This window comes from Pseudocercospora fijiensis (assembly GCF_000340215.1).
Source record: "Pseudocercospora fijiensis CIRAD86 unplaced genomic scaffold MYCFIscaffold_1, whole genome shotgun sequence".
NCBI classification, from domain to species: Eukaryota; Fungi; Ascomycota; class Dothideomycetes; order Mycosphaerellales; family Mycosphaerellaceae; genus Pseudocercospora; species Pseudocercospora fijiensis.
The window spans coordinates 1,716,103-1,732,244 of NW_006921532.1; the positions used below are offsets into that span (position 1 = coordinate 1,716,103).

At 46.1% G+C, this 16,142-nt stretch overlaps 2 protein-coding genes across 2 annotated transcripts; one reads left to right on the forward strand and one right to left on the reverse strand.

Annotated features, from left to right (window-relative positions):
* Positions 1-2,757: 2,757 nt before the first annotated feature.
* MYCFIDRAFT_169285 (uncharacterized protein) lies at positions 2,758-3,906 on the forward strand (the record flags this gene model as incomplete). Its single annotated transcript, XM_007922699.1, has 6 exons — positions 2,758-2,797; positions 2,821-3,247; positions 3,276-3,524; positions 3,554-3,565; positions 3,608-3,761; positions 3,796-3,906. The coding sequence occupies 6 exons, from the start codon at positions 2,758-2,760 to the stop codon at positions 3,904-3,906; spliced, it is 993 nt and encodes a 330-aa protein (XP_007920890.1).
* A 24-nt stretch (positions 3,907-3,930) lies between these two features.
* MYCFIDRAFT_169286 (uncharacterized protein) lies at positions 3,931-4,785 on the reverse strand (the record flags this gene model as incomplete). Its single annotated transcript, XM_007922700.1, has 10 exons — positions 3,931-3,954; positions 3,984-3,992; positions 4,029-4,093; positions 4,124-4,244; positions 4,273-4,303; positions 4,347-4,420; positions 4,447-4,563; positions 4,604-4,627; positions 4,669-4,703; positions 4,734-4,785. The coding sequence occupies 10 exons, from the start codon at positions 4,783-4,785 to the stop codon at positions 3,931-3,933; spliced, it is 552 nt and encodes a 183-aa protein (XP_007920891.1).
* Positions 4,786-16,142: the final 11,357 nt, after the last annotated feature.

Genomic DNA, 16,142 nt, shown 5'->3' on the forward strand with positions numbered 1-16,142 from the left:
TGCACCAGATGCCTCGAAGGCATTGGGGGCGTCTTGTTCCGAGGGCAGGTTCATGGTAGTATCATGCAGACAAAGGAGGTAGGGAGAGCTAATCGATTCGACTGCGCCTGCGCATGGTGACCTCGAACAAATAACGACGCCTATTGGGAATGTAGCACAAGGAGAGTCGGCCGGTGAGGACTCGGTGGTCTAAGGAGCAAGAGCTGGCCGAGCCGGGACGCTGTAGCCGGTTTGGACGAAAGTCGAAACTTGGGTGCCGCAGTCGGGGTTGGCAGTATAGTTCGCCCTGACTGTGAAATGCTGTATTGCCGTTTGATGGTTTCACTCGATCTCCACGCTCCACGTGCTCTCGGGCCTTTTGCGATTCAATGCTGATCGGATGCGATGTCCACCTCAGTGCTGGAGGGCGTGGGCGTGGGTGTGCCTGTATGTTGCGCGCAGCGCGGAAGAGGAGCCTGCCTCGCGTTTGATGCGCCTGCCTTTGGAGAGGGTGGCCGAAGGTGCCACGGGTAGGAGCTGGACAGCTGCAGCAGCGCGCTGGGGTTGTCGCTATCTTTGCCTATCACTCCTGCGCCAGGCAGGTGGACAGAAACTCGGCAAATGCCAAGCTGTCCTGGGCGGTCCGCAGGTCGCTGCACTGCGCTGCACTGCACTGCGCCGCGCCGGAACTCCAGATGTGCAGACGTGTGCAATGCAGGGCAATTTGGAACAGGAACAGCGTGCGGCAGCAAGGCTGAAAGTGCGCGGTGGGGTGCTTTAGCTTGATGATGTCGAGGAAGGAATGTAGTTCGAGCGGCTGCTGCGACGTGCCAGTGTGTGAGGGTAATTGCAGCTGGCGTTGAATTCAGCTTGTGTCGCGTCGTGCAGCGGCGTAGGGCGAGGGCGAGGGCGAGGGCGGACGGGGCGAGGATGGGGATGGAAAGGAAGGAGTGACTGGCGACCGTGGTTGGTGTCGTGTGGATGAAATAGAAGTGCCTTGTGGGCTCAGAAAAGGTTCCCAGCAGGCAGCGGACAGTGGACAGGGAGACACGGGCGTCCAAGGAGAGGGAGTGTCGATCGCCCGTCAGAGCAAATCCAATATTCTAACCTAAATTGAGAACCCTGCGCTCGCGAGTCGCGACGAAGACCGGCTGCTGCTGCTGCTGCTGCTGCTGCTGCTGTACGGGGCTGCGGTGTGCTCCTGCGAGCGAGCCGTGCGGTGCAGAGCGTGGACGTCAACGTGAATCCTGCTGGCAGTGCGCCGCGCCGCGCCGCGCCCTGCTGCAGACAACAACAACAGATGACTCTACATTCCCGACGCTTCCTGTTTGATGCTTGCCGCTCGCCTGGCTGCGTCTGCTCAAAACCCGAGCAGGGAGGTCCGCGCCGCGCTAGACGATTTCTCAGGTACTGCCCGCTAGCGCCCGCTCCATCGTAAGACGCTCTTTCCATGGACGGAGCCCGCCCCACTAATACACAGAGTGGAGAGTCTCAGGACGTCATCGCCTTTCCCACCTGCCGAACGACGGCGCTCACACCGTTTCGGCTGACTGTTTCGCTCCCAGTCGCCCTCTCAACTACCGCGGGTGCTGCTATTGCGGCCACAATCTCTCAGACGATGCGCTGGCACCCTGTCCTCCAAGCAACGCGCCCGCGCCCGCGCCCGCGCCCGCGCCCATTCCCTCCTGTCACGAGGCTCTCATGCATGCTGGACTGCCTGCAGCTGCAGCTCGGTGGTGATGATGGTTCGCCTTGACAGCCCAACGCCGCAGTGTTCCGGCCAGACGGCGCCACTACCAGCAGAGCTCAGAGACCGTCATCAGCAAAGGATACGGAGCGGTAGCGGTAGCAGTGGTACCTCGAGTGTCCCTTGGCTTGGCGAGACCACCTCCTCAGTCCAGTCGTGATCCTTTGCTTGGTGCGCACTGGGCATTCATGCCGGCCGGCCGCCATCTCGCATTCTGCTTGCCGTCTTTCATGATTTGCGCGACACCGTCATGCCCAATGCTTGCGACGCTATATTACGCCGCTGTGCACCATTCCATCCTCATGCAATTCCTGTGAACAGGGGAGTGCTGTTGCGCACATACACCCTCAATCTCCCACGTGAGAAGCTGCTGCTGTAAATTCAATAGTGCGGTCATCATGCTTTTTCGCAAGGAACTGCGTTCTGGAACAGCCCAACCCTCCCCCCGGTGCCGTGCCGAAGCCGTGGGAGAGTCTTATCAACACCAGACTGTGACCTCACGCTTCTTCTCAACAACCACCCAGCGCACTCTCATTAATAATTCTTCCCCGTCAGCTTGCGATACCCGGTATTGCCCAGATCAGCAGCTTCTCGTTACCCGGCCAAACATCCTTCGCTTTCTTGGCACGACGCAGCACAATGCGGAATGAAATAGAACGATCGGCTTCCAGTAGTATGCTTCTGCAGGGATACGGTAGTGGTCATCTCCATACCCTAAAACCGTACCATATGCCCGCGGAGCAAGGGTTTCGATGCAGAAATTAGTGTTGTGCCTCCACCGTGGGTGCGAGTAGGGGTGGAGTCCACCAAGCTGTGGATGGTGTACACGCCCTGTAACACACTGATGTATGAGGATCCTATCAACGAGAACTTAATCTGCCAAAACAATTCGTAAAGCCAGCTTTGCAGAGATAACAGTATGATACGTGACGTGGTCACACCGGAGTTGGGCGATACGGTCGCTGCTGTCTCAGGGCCTTGCTCTGCTCGCTGGTCCATTGGGTCCATGACCAAACAGCGACTCTCTGCCCATGCTCACTCGAGAAGTCACGCGTCTTTGCGTGGTTGGCGGTGTGATTAGGTTGCTGCCCTAGCCCTATACGTTTTCATCAGCCTCCAAGCAATGGAGCATCATGGCATGTCATTCACCGAGAGGTGGGAGCATCGGGTGATTGGACAGCATTGCCCGCCAAAACACGACACAGCACCATGTGTTCTTGTGCTTTCCTCGGCGCACTTCAATCTAAACGATGCGCGAGGCCAATGCGTACACCACCAGACCACTAGCAACGCACCACCACCACGCCTTCAGGATGATTCGCAATACGGCACTGCACGCTTGCGAGAGATTGCTTCGCTAGGGCCTGCACGCCATAAAGCGAGCTGCGAGGCCTGCGAGCTCGCGCAGTCGTCTGCATCCGATGCGCTGGTACGAATCAGAATTCGAGCTGGTGTATATCTGTACATGCAGGACGCGACGACATCCGAGCAGGTACCACTCGAACCGATTCAAGGGTCAGCGTGGTAACCAAACAAGGGACGTCGTGAGGCTGATGATCTCCAGACAAGATATGCACAGAATCTTCTTCGAAAGCACGACCCTTGTCGCGAAGCGCACGCGCACGGAAAACATCGCGAAACCTCTCCAGGGCTGCTTGTGCGCTGCAGCCCGGCACGGCCATGATGACAGGTTTCAACGTTCGTGTTTCGCGTACAGGACTGCAAGGACGAGGCGAGACGACTGCTGTCGCTCTCGTCGCAGACCGCTCAACGTCCCGGAACCTGATGATGATGTGATGTGACTCTTCCTGAAATCCTGCTTGTCAGCTGGCTGACCGCGTGACCCGGCTCGAAAGAGGTCGAAAATTGAAATCCCGCCAGGATGCCTTCTTCATTGCATGCATTTGAGAAGCCAAGAATGGGCTGGCCGACATCCGGACCGCTGCGACATTCACCATGTCCGCCAATACAGAAGAGTATCTTGAAGGCAACGCTCGCGGGCCACGCGCCCAAGTTTGCCTCGGCCAGAAACTGCGTTTGCCTCGTACAGCTTCAGTTGCAGCTATAAGACCGAGATGTCTGCATGCGGCGCGGCGCCTGGGCATTGCATACTTGGTCCGCCCTCATCATCTCAAGAGCGATTTGCTGTATCTACGATCGAGGATGCTGTGAGCCTCTGAAGTGCTACAAACCTCGCGTGAAGATTACGGTGGACCAATTAGGCTCGGCTACCTATATCATTGACAGGCGGCCACACGCATTTGAGCTCTCATCAGCATGCACGTCGTCGGGCATGTCGCACGACATCTCTGAGGGCAGCGAAATGCACCTCGTGATTCAAATCATTGGCCTGGCATATGCATTCATCTGAATGATGTTAACAGGCACTCTGGCCACAAATCTGGAAGCGAAGAGATCGAGATCTTGATGCACTGAGCTTTTCGTCGCACCTCGTCTCTAGGTCCAGTTCTGTCCAAAGCTTTGGGCAGAAGTCTGCCACGATGAATCCGGGATCTGCCTCATGGAAGCCTTCACACCGCAGTCACAGGATCAATGCGATCGTTTCCTGATCTCATGCTCGAGCAATCGCGAAACGTTGCTTTTGCCGGGTTGCCTTCACCGCTGGCAGTCCTCGATGCTGACCTTGAGGCCACTCGGATTGACACTGAACAGCTCGCTAAGCATCAGTCCATGCTCGTCTCAGGTAGAGTCTGTCCAACTGCTCGCTTGCGGGTTGTTCCTATGGTATACTCCTTGGTCCCATTTGTCCTGTGTGGTCGTCTGATTGCTAACATTCGTAGGCAATGGTGCTCCCTCGACTCTGTAGGTTTGCTCCGCTACACTGGCGTCTCGACATCTCGGCCCGCTATACGGCACGCTATGCCTGACTAGCGCAAGTAGCTGCACTAAATCAGTGAGCGGGACGACGAGCTCGGCTGCACGAGACGTTTGTCGAAATGGTGCTTCGAGCAAATATCTCATGCCATTCCAGTAGGAGACTTAACACGAGTCAGAAACGTAAAAACTGCTAGCTCAAGTGCAAGCCGGATGGATATCATGACACACCTCGAGACTAAACCGAGCCCCAGCTACCCGCCCGAGCCCCAGCATAACCCGAGATTACGAGATCGGCTGTTCCATACAAAATCGCGTATAGAAGCGGATAATCGCGTCGCTGCAGCCCCTCCGCCCGGGCAACTACTACTATACTGCTGCTAGCAGCTATAAAGCTAAAGTTTGTTAGCAAATTAGTAGTATAGCAAAATTCAAGGTATTATTAGTTGTTAGCTATCTACTTAGGTCTAAGCGGATTGCGACCTGCCGCCTTATAACTACGCGAAGCTATATATACTAGCTTATATTAGTCTCTTAGTTACTAACTAGCCTACTGCTATATATAATACTACTACTAAGTAAACTAATAGTACTATTACTGCAGTACCTAGTAATAAAGTAGCCGCCCTATTAGCTATATAAGCGACTATTATTATTAGTACTAGTATTGTTGCTAAGCAGCCTATCGTTATTATTGCTTATATAATGCCGCCTGCTAGCGGCTACTATTAGCTTATTACCTCGCTCGCTCTTCTTCCGCCTATAAACGTTAGTTCTTACGTACTCGTAGGTCTTTAATCTCTCGGCGAAGTAGATCTAGCTTAGAAGGTAGCTCCGGAGCGACTAGAAGTAATAATAAAGGCTTAACTCGTAGATTATAACACTTAAAGCTAGCTAGATAGCAAGCGGAGCTATATAGTCGATTAGCCTTCTAGTAAGGGTATTATTAAATACGGTATTAGCTCTTTACGTACTTATAGTAGTTAGCAACCGTAGTACGAAGTTATATAAGAGATATACCTAGTTCTAAGGCAAAGTCGACTGTTCTAGCCGTTAGAGTCTTCCGCTTCTTAGTTACTATAACCTTATTTAAGTCGTCTAATTCTTAAGAGTCGAGCCGTTACTATACGCTTTATAGTATATAATATCGCTCCGCTAGTAAGAGGTTTACGGTTGCTATAGATTACTTCTAGTTCTCGTAGATTGTACGTTCTACGGAAGTTAATTAACTAGTACTTATAGAAGTAGCTCGGCAATAGTATAGTATTACGGTTACTCGCGACAGATCGTTAAGTAACTTCTTATTACGTGCAAGCCGAGGCTTCTTTAGAGAGGCTAATATAAGCGGAAGGCAGAGACAGAATAATTAGTATAAAGGTAATTCCAATTAGTAAGTAGGTAATATAAGTTAAACGCCTCGAGCTATAAGGGCATTCCGGCGTTCCTAAATACAAAGGAGATATCTTATCTATAGTCGTAAGCGACGTAAGCGACGCTATCGCTCTCGACCGCTCCTATCGCTCCTAGTAAGATAGAGCGATAGCTTAGCCTACTAGTCTTAGCGTCGCTCTAAGATTATATAAGGACTCTAACTAATTAGATCCGTAATACTATCCCCTTCCTTAAGCGGAATAGTCCCTTATTCCGGGACTTTCTAATTCTAACTTCTTTGTTATACTAAAGTTATCTAAGGATTTGTCTTCTTGCTAGCGTAAGGAAAATATCGCAAATAATATCCTCGCTAATTGCCTCGAAATGCCGATCCGCTACTTTTATTACAAACAGGCCGGTAAACCCTATAAAGTCGATCTTCGTTCCGGTCGCTACTCCGAGTGCGCCCTATACGGCTAGTCCTATAATATACAAGTTACTCGTATAGAGTATAAAAAAATCCGGAAGGCGCGCCTAAAGATAGCTAAAGATCTCGAAGCGGCCGAAGAGGAGGAGGACCTCCTTACGCGGAAGCTTTTCGAGTATCGCGTAAAGGTCCGTCGCTTACGTAAGTCGCTATATATAAAGGAGGATCGGGAGATACAAGCTCTTAAGGTAGAGGAAGCCTCTATTTAATAGGCGGAGGAGCTCGAAAGAGAGCTAGGCTCTTCGCTTATAGAGCCGATAATATTCTCGTTACCTACTAACGAGCCGTTTCCCCTAGATAGCCGATTATAGATGTCGCCTTATAACTAGAGTCGTCTAGATAGGACATCCTAGCCTGTCTCTGAAATCCCTAGTAGGAGTACCGAGAGTCTAGTATTCTAAAGGTATATATTTTTAATGTTTCCTATTTATTTTATCTTCTAGCTAGTTAGTCTAGTAGTATAATTCTTAGCTATAAAAGATATAGTTGCTAGGTACGCTATTAGAGTCCCCGCTCCTCGAGCTATACTGCCCTAAGTCGTTAAGAACTCTAAGGCGCTATAATCGATAGGGTCTAAGAGGTCGTAGGTTTAATTCCTATACTAGTTATTTCTTTTTTGTCCGGTTTTAATATTTTTTGATTATCTGCTAACAGTTCTGCAGGTTTTCTTTTAGTTCCTAGGTGTTTTCTAAATGTAGGTATCCTTTCTATTTAATAAGGTATTTCTAACCTTGCTAATCTAGGATTTCCTCGACTTTAAACTTATTTTCTTCCTTAGGTTAGAAGTGAAATGTTTCTTAGTACGGTGTTTCGGCGTCTGTAGGTTCTAGTATAGAGATATAGAATACTAAGTAGATTTTCGCGTCGTCCGGTAGTTTGAGTCGGTAATTAACTAGTCCTTTAGGCTTATTAATCAAAAATAGCCCGACTTTAACGTAGTCTAGTTTCTTAGTCGATCTCCGGGTTTTTAGATTCTTTGTTAAGAGGTAGACCTTATCCCCCTTTTTTAGCTAAGGTGCTATTTTTCGTTTAGCATTGTATAGTCCCGTAATCTTTTCTTAAGACTCGGCAATTGCCCTTTGCAATTCTTTATATACCTGCTTTAAGTCTTCTAAAGCGACTATCGCTTTATCCGCGTATAGATATTATAAATACTGTTCCCCGAACAGCTACGGATGTTTCCTAAAATTAGCGAAGAATAGTGTCTCTTCCGTAGTCTTAGATTGTTAGTTGTTTAGTGCAAGTTGTGCTATAGGCAATAGCGATGCCTAATTGTTTTGTACGTAATTAACGTAGTGCCGTAAGTATACCTCTAAGGCCTAATTCTTAACTTCCGTTTAGCCGTCTATCTATAGATAGTATACCGTTAATAGCTTGTACTTAATTCTAAGTGTCGCTGTAAGCGTCTTCTAGTAGTTTAATATAAAGAGCTTGTCTCTATCCGTAATATAGGTCTTTAGAAATCCGTAGTATCGTATAAGTCTATCTAGTACGAGGTATCCGAGTTGCTCTACCGTACTTGCTTCGTTAGTAGGAATAAAGTATGTATATTTCGTAAGCCTATCGACTATAACAAGTATTATATCGTAGCTATATCCTATAACCGGATCCTTAGACTTCGGTAGTTTCGTAATAAAGTCTATTGTAACTTCGTCCTATAGTTTATCTAGTAGCGTCCTAAATTGGATATGTCTATATCTAGCGTGTCTATTAGCCTTGTTACGCTAACATTGTAGACATTTCTTAATATATTCTAGAACTCGTTATCGTATGTATAGGAATCCGAAGCTTCGCTTAACTAGTTCTATTGTTTTTGAAACTCTAGGGTGTCTATTTTCTAGTCCGTCGTAGTATTGTCGTATACACTCCGTAACTCGTTCCTTAGGTACTTAGTATTTCCTATATTCGATTAGAAACTGTTCTTCTATATCCTAAAGAACTCGTATAATATAGTTAAATTCTTTTGTATTAGTACTAAGGCTTCCGTCTTAGTTTGCTTTTAATATCTGCTACTATACTAGTTCGTAACCCTCTATATAGTCGCTACGGCGGCTTAGTGCGTCGGCTCGTCTGTTCTCGCGTCCTAAGGTATAGCGGATTTCGAACTTATACTGTCCTAGTAGCTCCGACTAGCGGGCCTATCTTCGGGTTAGTACTTTAGTCGTAGTAAAGTAAGTTAGATTCTTATAATTAGAAAGAATCGTAAGACTTAGTGCTCCTTCCGCGTATACTCGCTAGTGTTATAGTAATGCAACTATTGCAAGTAGCTCCTTATTATAGATGTCGTAGTTCTATTCCGCGGGTAACATCTTTCTCGAGTAATAGGCTACCGGGTATCGTTTCCCGTTATGCTCCTATATAAGGCATACTCCTATAGCCCTATCCGACGCGTCTGTTTCTATCTAGACCGCCTTATTCCTATCGAATAATCGTAGCGTTAGCGTAGAAACGCATTGCTTCTTTAGCTACCTAAACGCTTCGTCTTCCTTCGTGCTTTAGTTCTATTTCTTGTCTTTCTTTATAAGCTCCGTAAGGGGTGCCGCTATCTTAGAGTAGCCCTCGATGAATTTTCTGTTATAGTTAGCTAATCCTAGGAATAATTGTACGTCTTTAACGCATATAGGCGTTAGCTATTCCTATATTAACTTAGTTTTTTCTAGATCGATCCTAATTCCTATAGTGCTAATAATAAATCCTAGGAATTTGACTTCCTTCTTATAGAATTCGCATTTCTTAGGTGCAGTCTTAAATCCTACTCGAGTAAATCGTTTAAAGACGTCCTATACTATTCGTATATAGTCCGCGAGAGCTCCCTTAGTATAGACTAAGATATCGTCTATATATGCGATAACGTATACGTCTAGAAGGTCTCAGAGGACTTCGTTTATAAGGTCTTAATATAACGCTAGGGCATTTGTAAGTCCTATAGGCATAACTAAGAATTCGTAAAGCCTATATCTTATTCGGAATGCTGTTATCTATTCGTATCTAGCTACTATACGTATTGCGTAAAACGTATCGCGTAGGTTAATCTTCGTATACTAGTCTAATCTAGTTAATCGGTCTTGTATTTCTTCGATGTTCGGTAGTAGGTACCGATTCTTAATTATAATGTCGTTAAGTCGTCTAAAATCGACTACTAGCCGTCCTTCGTCTAATCCGGCTTTCGGAACGAACATTACTAGTAAGGCTACCGAGGATATCGACTTCCGTATCTAGCCTTTTTCTAATTTCTCTTTTAGCTACTTATCTAGGGTTTTGAGCTCTTTCTTAAACATTGCGTATAAGGGTCCCTATAGAGGCTCTTTCCTAGGCAGCTAGGCTGTAAGTGTATCTTATAATCCTATAGTTAGTATTTAGGTAAGGCTGCCTTACCTCTCTCCTCTTTAAAGAGTCGTTTCTACTTACTATACTCTTTAGGAATGTCTAGGTCCGAGATTCTAGTTTCATTCTTCGATAGCGTATAACTTCTATCCTTCCCGTAATTATTATTATAACCCTCCTAACCTAACGGTAGTGTCGATCCGGATTGAATACGGTTCTCCGTAATTCCTATCGACGTAAACGTCTTACGAGTCGCCCTACGTTTGTTAATCTTATCTGCCTACGAACGCTGCCGCTATATAGGTTGAATGCCGATTATATAGTCGCATTCCTTAAATGTAAGTACTCCTTTTCTCTAGTCTACGACTGGGTTATGCTTTCTTAACTAAGGTATACCTAATACAATGTTATAACTAGCTATATTAGTAACATCTAAGACAATTTCCTCGTAGTGCTGTTAGATAGTGTAAGGAAATAGGTATATAGCAACGTATAGAACACCCTCTACTAATCTTAGTAGTAGATAGTAGAACTAAACCGTGCCTTTCTTAGAATAGGGCAGAGCGACTACTATTAACTAGGCCTAGCACGGATAGTATATCTGCCGTACCGGCTACCGAGTATGTCCGTACGAGTAATCGAGCATTACGCGTATACGCTAAGCAAGCTTATCGCTAGCGCGGCTGTATCGTACTATACGTAATAACATTATATAATTGTTATATAGGCTTGCTAAGGCAGGATAGGAGACTTTACTTACTTAGGTTCTTATAATTATCTCCTTCCCCCGGTATAGCTATCCTAGCTATAGGGCAATATAGTAAATTATACTATTTCTTATACTCTACGCTGTATATGCGTACCTTATACGTATCTATTACTACGCTATAGTTGCTAGGTACGTTACGATCTGCCTCGTAGTTGCTTGTTTGTTTATAGATTTAAAGCGCGGCTGCTTCTAGCACTAACTAGAAGTTGCCTAAATTTCTAAGAACGCGGTAGCTACGCGAGAACGTAAGCTATCCGAAAGCGAGGCGAGTATTTAAAGCATTCGAAGCCCGCTTAAAGACTTCTTCTTTTTCTAAGCGCTCCGAATACTACCCGCCTATCCCCCGCCTACTCCCCTCCTATACCTCCCTAGCATTACTTAAAGATTTTTCTTTTTTAAACATCTATCTAAAAAAAACATTACTAGTATAGCTACTCCTTCGCGTACCTCGGGCAAGCGCGCCGTAGGCGCTCCGCCCTCGATACCTACTACGCCTACCTAGCGCCCTCTAAAAGTCCTAAAGGGCTGTACTCGTTACTTTAGGTATATAACGGCTAACGGTACGTTTTCTCGCCCCTTGCTATATATACGCGCTTTATAACTAACTCGCTTTAGATAATCTGTCTAAGCTCTACGTAGGCGGCAATATAGACCCTACTACTAAGCGTAACTACGATTGCTGCTGTAGTAGCTACTATACCTATACGCCTATTACGGTATACGCGCTAGTATCGCTACTAGCCTGCATCCGCGCTACGCGCGCTACGCGCGACCTTTACGATCTAAACGGCTACGACTCCCCCGAGGAGTCTAACGAGGCCTTAGAGGCACTCTAGGCTAATTTAGACGCCGTCGTCGCTCGTAGGTTTCTTATACGCTCCGCTTGCGCTTCGTATACTAACCTTGTTATTAGTTATCCTATCTATACTCGATACCTTTTATATTAATAAGAATAAGGTAACCCTAGGTAGCAAAGCCCTAGCCCGTAAGGGGGCCGCTAGCGGGTCCCTTGCGGATGTTAACCTACTTAGTGCCCTCGAGAACATCGGCACTAACCTAGCTAGTTTAGTAGAGATTAGTCGTTAGGTATAGTTTTTCCTATAGCCTCGTTTTACTTACGCTTCGTATGCTAACTATACTAGAACCTCGCTTAGCGCGTCGGCGCTAACGCCGTCGCCGCTATCGATACCGCTATAGGCATCGAGTAGGAGGAGTCCGAGGAGGAGTCTAAGGATAAGTAGAGTAGGCGGCCCGCCGTCGCTGCGCCTACGCAGCGCCTTCTTTATATATGCTAGGCTAATAGGCCTTTTTTAGTAGCGAAACGAGTATATATCTACTATTTTTTCTTAAGTTTTATTTTCTTTTGTTTTAATTACTGCCTACGCTTACGCTTCGCTTAAGCTTCGAACTCGTCTAACGCTATAGAATCTTTAATATAAACAGCTAGCTCCTAAGTGTTATATTCTTTAGGCTAACCTCGCTACTTAATAAGGTAGTACGCCTTCCGCTTCTTTATCTTCTTTGCTACGATTGTTTCTACCTGCTACTTATCGCCTTTAGCGACGGGCATACTTACCTTATACTCCTCGCTATTGCGCCTATACTAAGGCTCGAGGAGGGAAATATAGAAAACATTATAGATCTTCGTACTTAACGGTAGTGCTAGGCGGTACGCCTACGCTCTAACTACGTTAATAATACGGAAAGGCCCTATATACTTCGGGCTAAGTTTCTTCTTTAGGACATCTAAGCTAATATTCTTTGTCGATAGCAAGACTAAGTCGCCTATACTATATATCTTAGTAGTATAGTATACATTGTATTGCTTAGCCTAGTATTCTGCTGCTTTCTGCTAGCGTTCCGTAAGCGTCTTATATGCTTTCCGCAGTCGCTCCGTAGCGTCGATAGCTACTAGTACCCTTCCCTTAGTTAGCTCGTCCCGAGCTAGCAGCTTATTTGCGCTTAGTATCAAATTAGGATTAAAGCCGTAGAGCATCCTAAAGGGGCTTATACGCAACGCAGGATAAACGCTGTTATTATAGGCAAACTCTACCTAAGGCAACAATTTAGCCTAATTATCCTAGTTCTCGGAGCAATAGTATCGTAGGTATTGCTCGAGGGTCTAGTTCGCGCGTTCGGTTTGCCTATTAGTCTAAGGATAGAAGGCTATACTAAGCCTGCGCTTTATATACGCTTCGAAGCAGAAGTCGCTCTAAAACTAGCTAGTAAAAAGCGATCTACGATCGCTAATAATGCCTAATAGCACTCTAAAACGCCTAATTACCTCCCTTTAAAGGATATCCGCGAGTTCTACTACTATATACTTCTTCGTCGTTAGGATAAAGAGGCTTATCTTCGTATAGCGGTCGACTATTACGAGGATCGCAGTATATACGTAGGTACCGAGCTTACTCGGCGGGAGATCGGTAATAAAGTCTATCGTCAATTCTTGCTATAGTCGGGTTAGTATAGGCAGCGTAGCGAGCTCGCTATATAGGCGATAGCGCTTCGCCTTCGACCGTTAACAAATTCTATAGGTACGGATATAGGCCGTAATATCCTTAGCTATCTTCGGCTAGAAGTACTTTCGGCGTATTAGGTCTATAGTTTTAGCTATACTAAAGTATCTAGCTAAAGGGTCGTCGTAGTATATACGTATTAGCTACGTACGTAATACGTAGTCCTTAGGGATATATAGCGCATCGCCGTAGTAAATAAGGTTACTACGACGAGAATAGCTAGGCGGGAGGTTAGAACTACTTAACGAGGCTAAGCTACCCGACGGTAAGCTTGTCTCGTATAAGCCTCCTCCTCTCGCTTACTCTAACTATTATAGAGTGCGTACGAAACTAAGGATTATATTAGGCGTCTCGTAGTAGGGCTCGTTATTCCTAACGATAGTAGCCGCTACTCTTGCGGGACTGCTAATAAAACTCTTGCGTTCCGCTAGCGCTATACTAGCGTCTCGCATCCCTATATATATAATAGAGATGCGTTTTATAATCGGCTCGATATCCTCGGATAGATTCGACTATAGAGCTAGTTTCGACTATAATATAGGGAGAAGGTTGTTTACCGCCTACGACTCGCTCTCGTAGTCGCTACGTCGTAAAGGCGTATCGGCTAGGTTTCGCTTACTAGCCCGATGTTTAATAGTAAAGTTAAAAGGTATAAGGAAGGTTGCCTATTTTGCCTACCTTCTAACGAGCTACTTTATCTTTATAAAGCCTTTAAGATTAGCGTAGTCGACAACTACGCGGGTCGTATACTAAGCGCCGTCGAGGTACGGGCGCTAATACTTAAAGGACTCGATAACCGCTAGGAGCTCCTAGTTATAGGTCTTATAATTTGTCTCGGCTAGGACTATTTTTCGTAACTAGAAGGCAATAGGGTGCTAATTCCTATCTTCGCTCTATTATAATATAATTCCTACTAAGGCGAACGTAGAGGCATCGGTTTCGATATATAGGGGCTTCGTAGGATTATAGTATCGCAATATCGAGGCCGAGCTAAAGGCAGCCTTTAGCTAGCGGAACGCTTGCTCCTCGCTTTCGCCCTACGGGACCTGCCCTAGCTTCCGGCTATTTACGGTACCTTTCGATAGGGCGGTTAGCGGTATAACGATTCGGGAGTAATTTAGAATAAACCTCCGATAGAAGTTGTAGAATCTAAGGAAGGACTAAACCTCCTTTAGCGTTAATAGGCGAGGCTACTCGGTAATAGCGTTTACCCTACGCTAATCTATCGATACGCCTTCGGTACTAACGATAAACCCGAGGAATTCGACTTCTTTCTTCTAAAAGGAACATTTCTTTCTATTCGTATATAAGGCGAACTTCCGGAGCCGCGTAAGGATAGCGCGTACGTCTCGTACGTAGTCCTCTCGCGTTTTGCTATAGATAAGAATATCGTTAAGGTAGACGATATAGCAAATATTAATAAGGCTAGCTAATGCCCTATTAATGTATCCTTAGAACGTAGTAGGGGCATTAGTAAGCCTAAAAGGCATTACCTTATACTCGAAGTGCCCGTACCGCGTACGGAACGTAGTCTTCTACTCGTCGCCTCGCTTAATACAGATACGGTAATATACATCCTAAAGGTCTAAGGACGTATACTATTCGGCGTCCTTAAGCCTATTAAGCGTTTCGCTAATAAGAGGAAGGGGGTAACGATTTTTAATAGTAATCTCGTTTAGCCCCCTATAATCGACGTAGAGTCTTAGACTACTATCCTTTTTTAGTACGAATAGGATCGGCGTACCCGCCTCGCTTATACTAAGCTAGATCTAATTATTCTCTAAGGCTAAGCTTAGATAATTTCGAAGGTCGCTAAGCTCTCTTCCTAAAGAATAGTAGAGAGGTTTATATAGCGGCTTCGTTCTAGGGATTAGGTTAATCGTATACTCTACGTCTTCGGGGAGCTTGCGTCTCGCTTCGGGCGTTATTATAAAGACGTCTTCGAAGTCTTTAAATTCTTCTAGTAAGGAGGAACCTTTAGCGATATCGCGGAGCTAGCGAACGCTAATCGTATATACGTATAGAGCGTTACGTATATCCTTCTAGAATTCCTATAGTTCCCGTACGCGTATCGAACGCGCTACGGCTTCGTTCCTATAGGTCTAGGTATCTATCGAGCTATCGACGATTACCTTTTAATCGCGCCTCTAAGGCCTGCTAAGAATGATATTAGGGAGGGGTATTTCGAAAGTATAGAACACTCCGGTAGTAATACGTTCTTAGCCTATAGAGTCGGCGATCCGCAAGCGTAGATAATGCGCTCCGTAGTAGTATCCTCGGTCGCCCTAGAAACTATCGGCACTAGGTAGTACGGCGTTAACAATCCGCTAAGGCTAGTATCGTAGAACGAATTCTTAAGATACTACATTAATGTTAGTAGTATTATCTAATAAGTATTCGACGGACACTTCCCCTTCTAGCGTAACGATTGCTCCGCGTACGCGTCCTATAGGTACTACTACTACTAAGCTACTTAGTTAAGATTCCGTACCTATCCCTAGCTCTTAGGAGGTACCTTATCTTTTCCCTTAGCCTTCGAGTCGTTTTTCTTTTCTTTAGCGTTAGCGGCTACCTTACGTACCGTAGGGTTGTCGTCTTTCTAGAGATAGCGGTTCGGGTACGCGTTCTTATAATAGCCTTTCTAGCGACAGCTATAATATTCGACCTTGCTAATGTTATACCCGCCTTACGAGTTATCGCCCTTCGTATGCTTTCCGCCTACGCTACGGTCGCGATTTAACTACTGCTTATAGGCCTAACTATCAGATCGACGCTTCTTGCCTTTACTACCTCCGGTTTTATCGTAGTTACGATCCTTGCGTTTACTAGACGGCTTATTAGGGGTCTCGATACGCGTCGCAAGCTCTACGAGTTCGTAACGCGTCGTTAGTACCGTATAGTATTTAATAATCGCGCTACGAATCGCCGGCTAGAGTTTAACGAGGAGATAGCGGATCCTATACTCCTTACTATAGTCGCTAAGTTAATCTTCGAGTACTACGAGCTTAAGGGCAAAGCTTTAGACTAACTATCCCTTACGCTAACGGGCCGCCTTATACTCGAGGGTTACGTCTAGTATACGGTTTATAGGGTCCCCGACGCAGTCCCGAT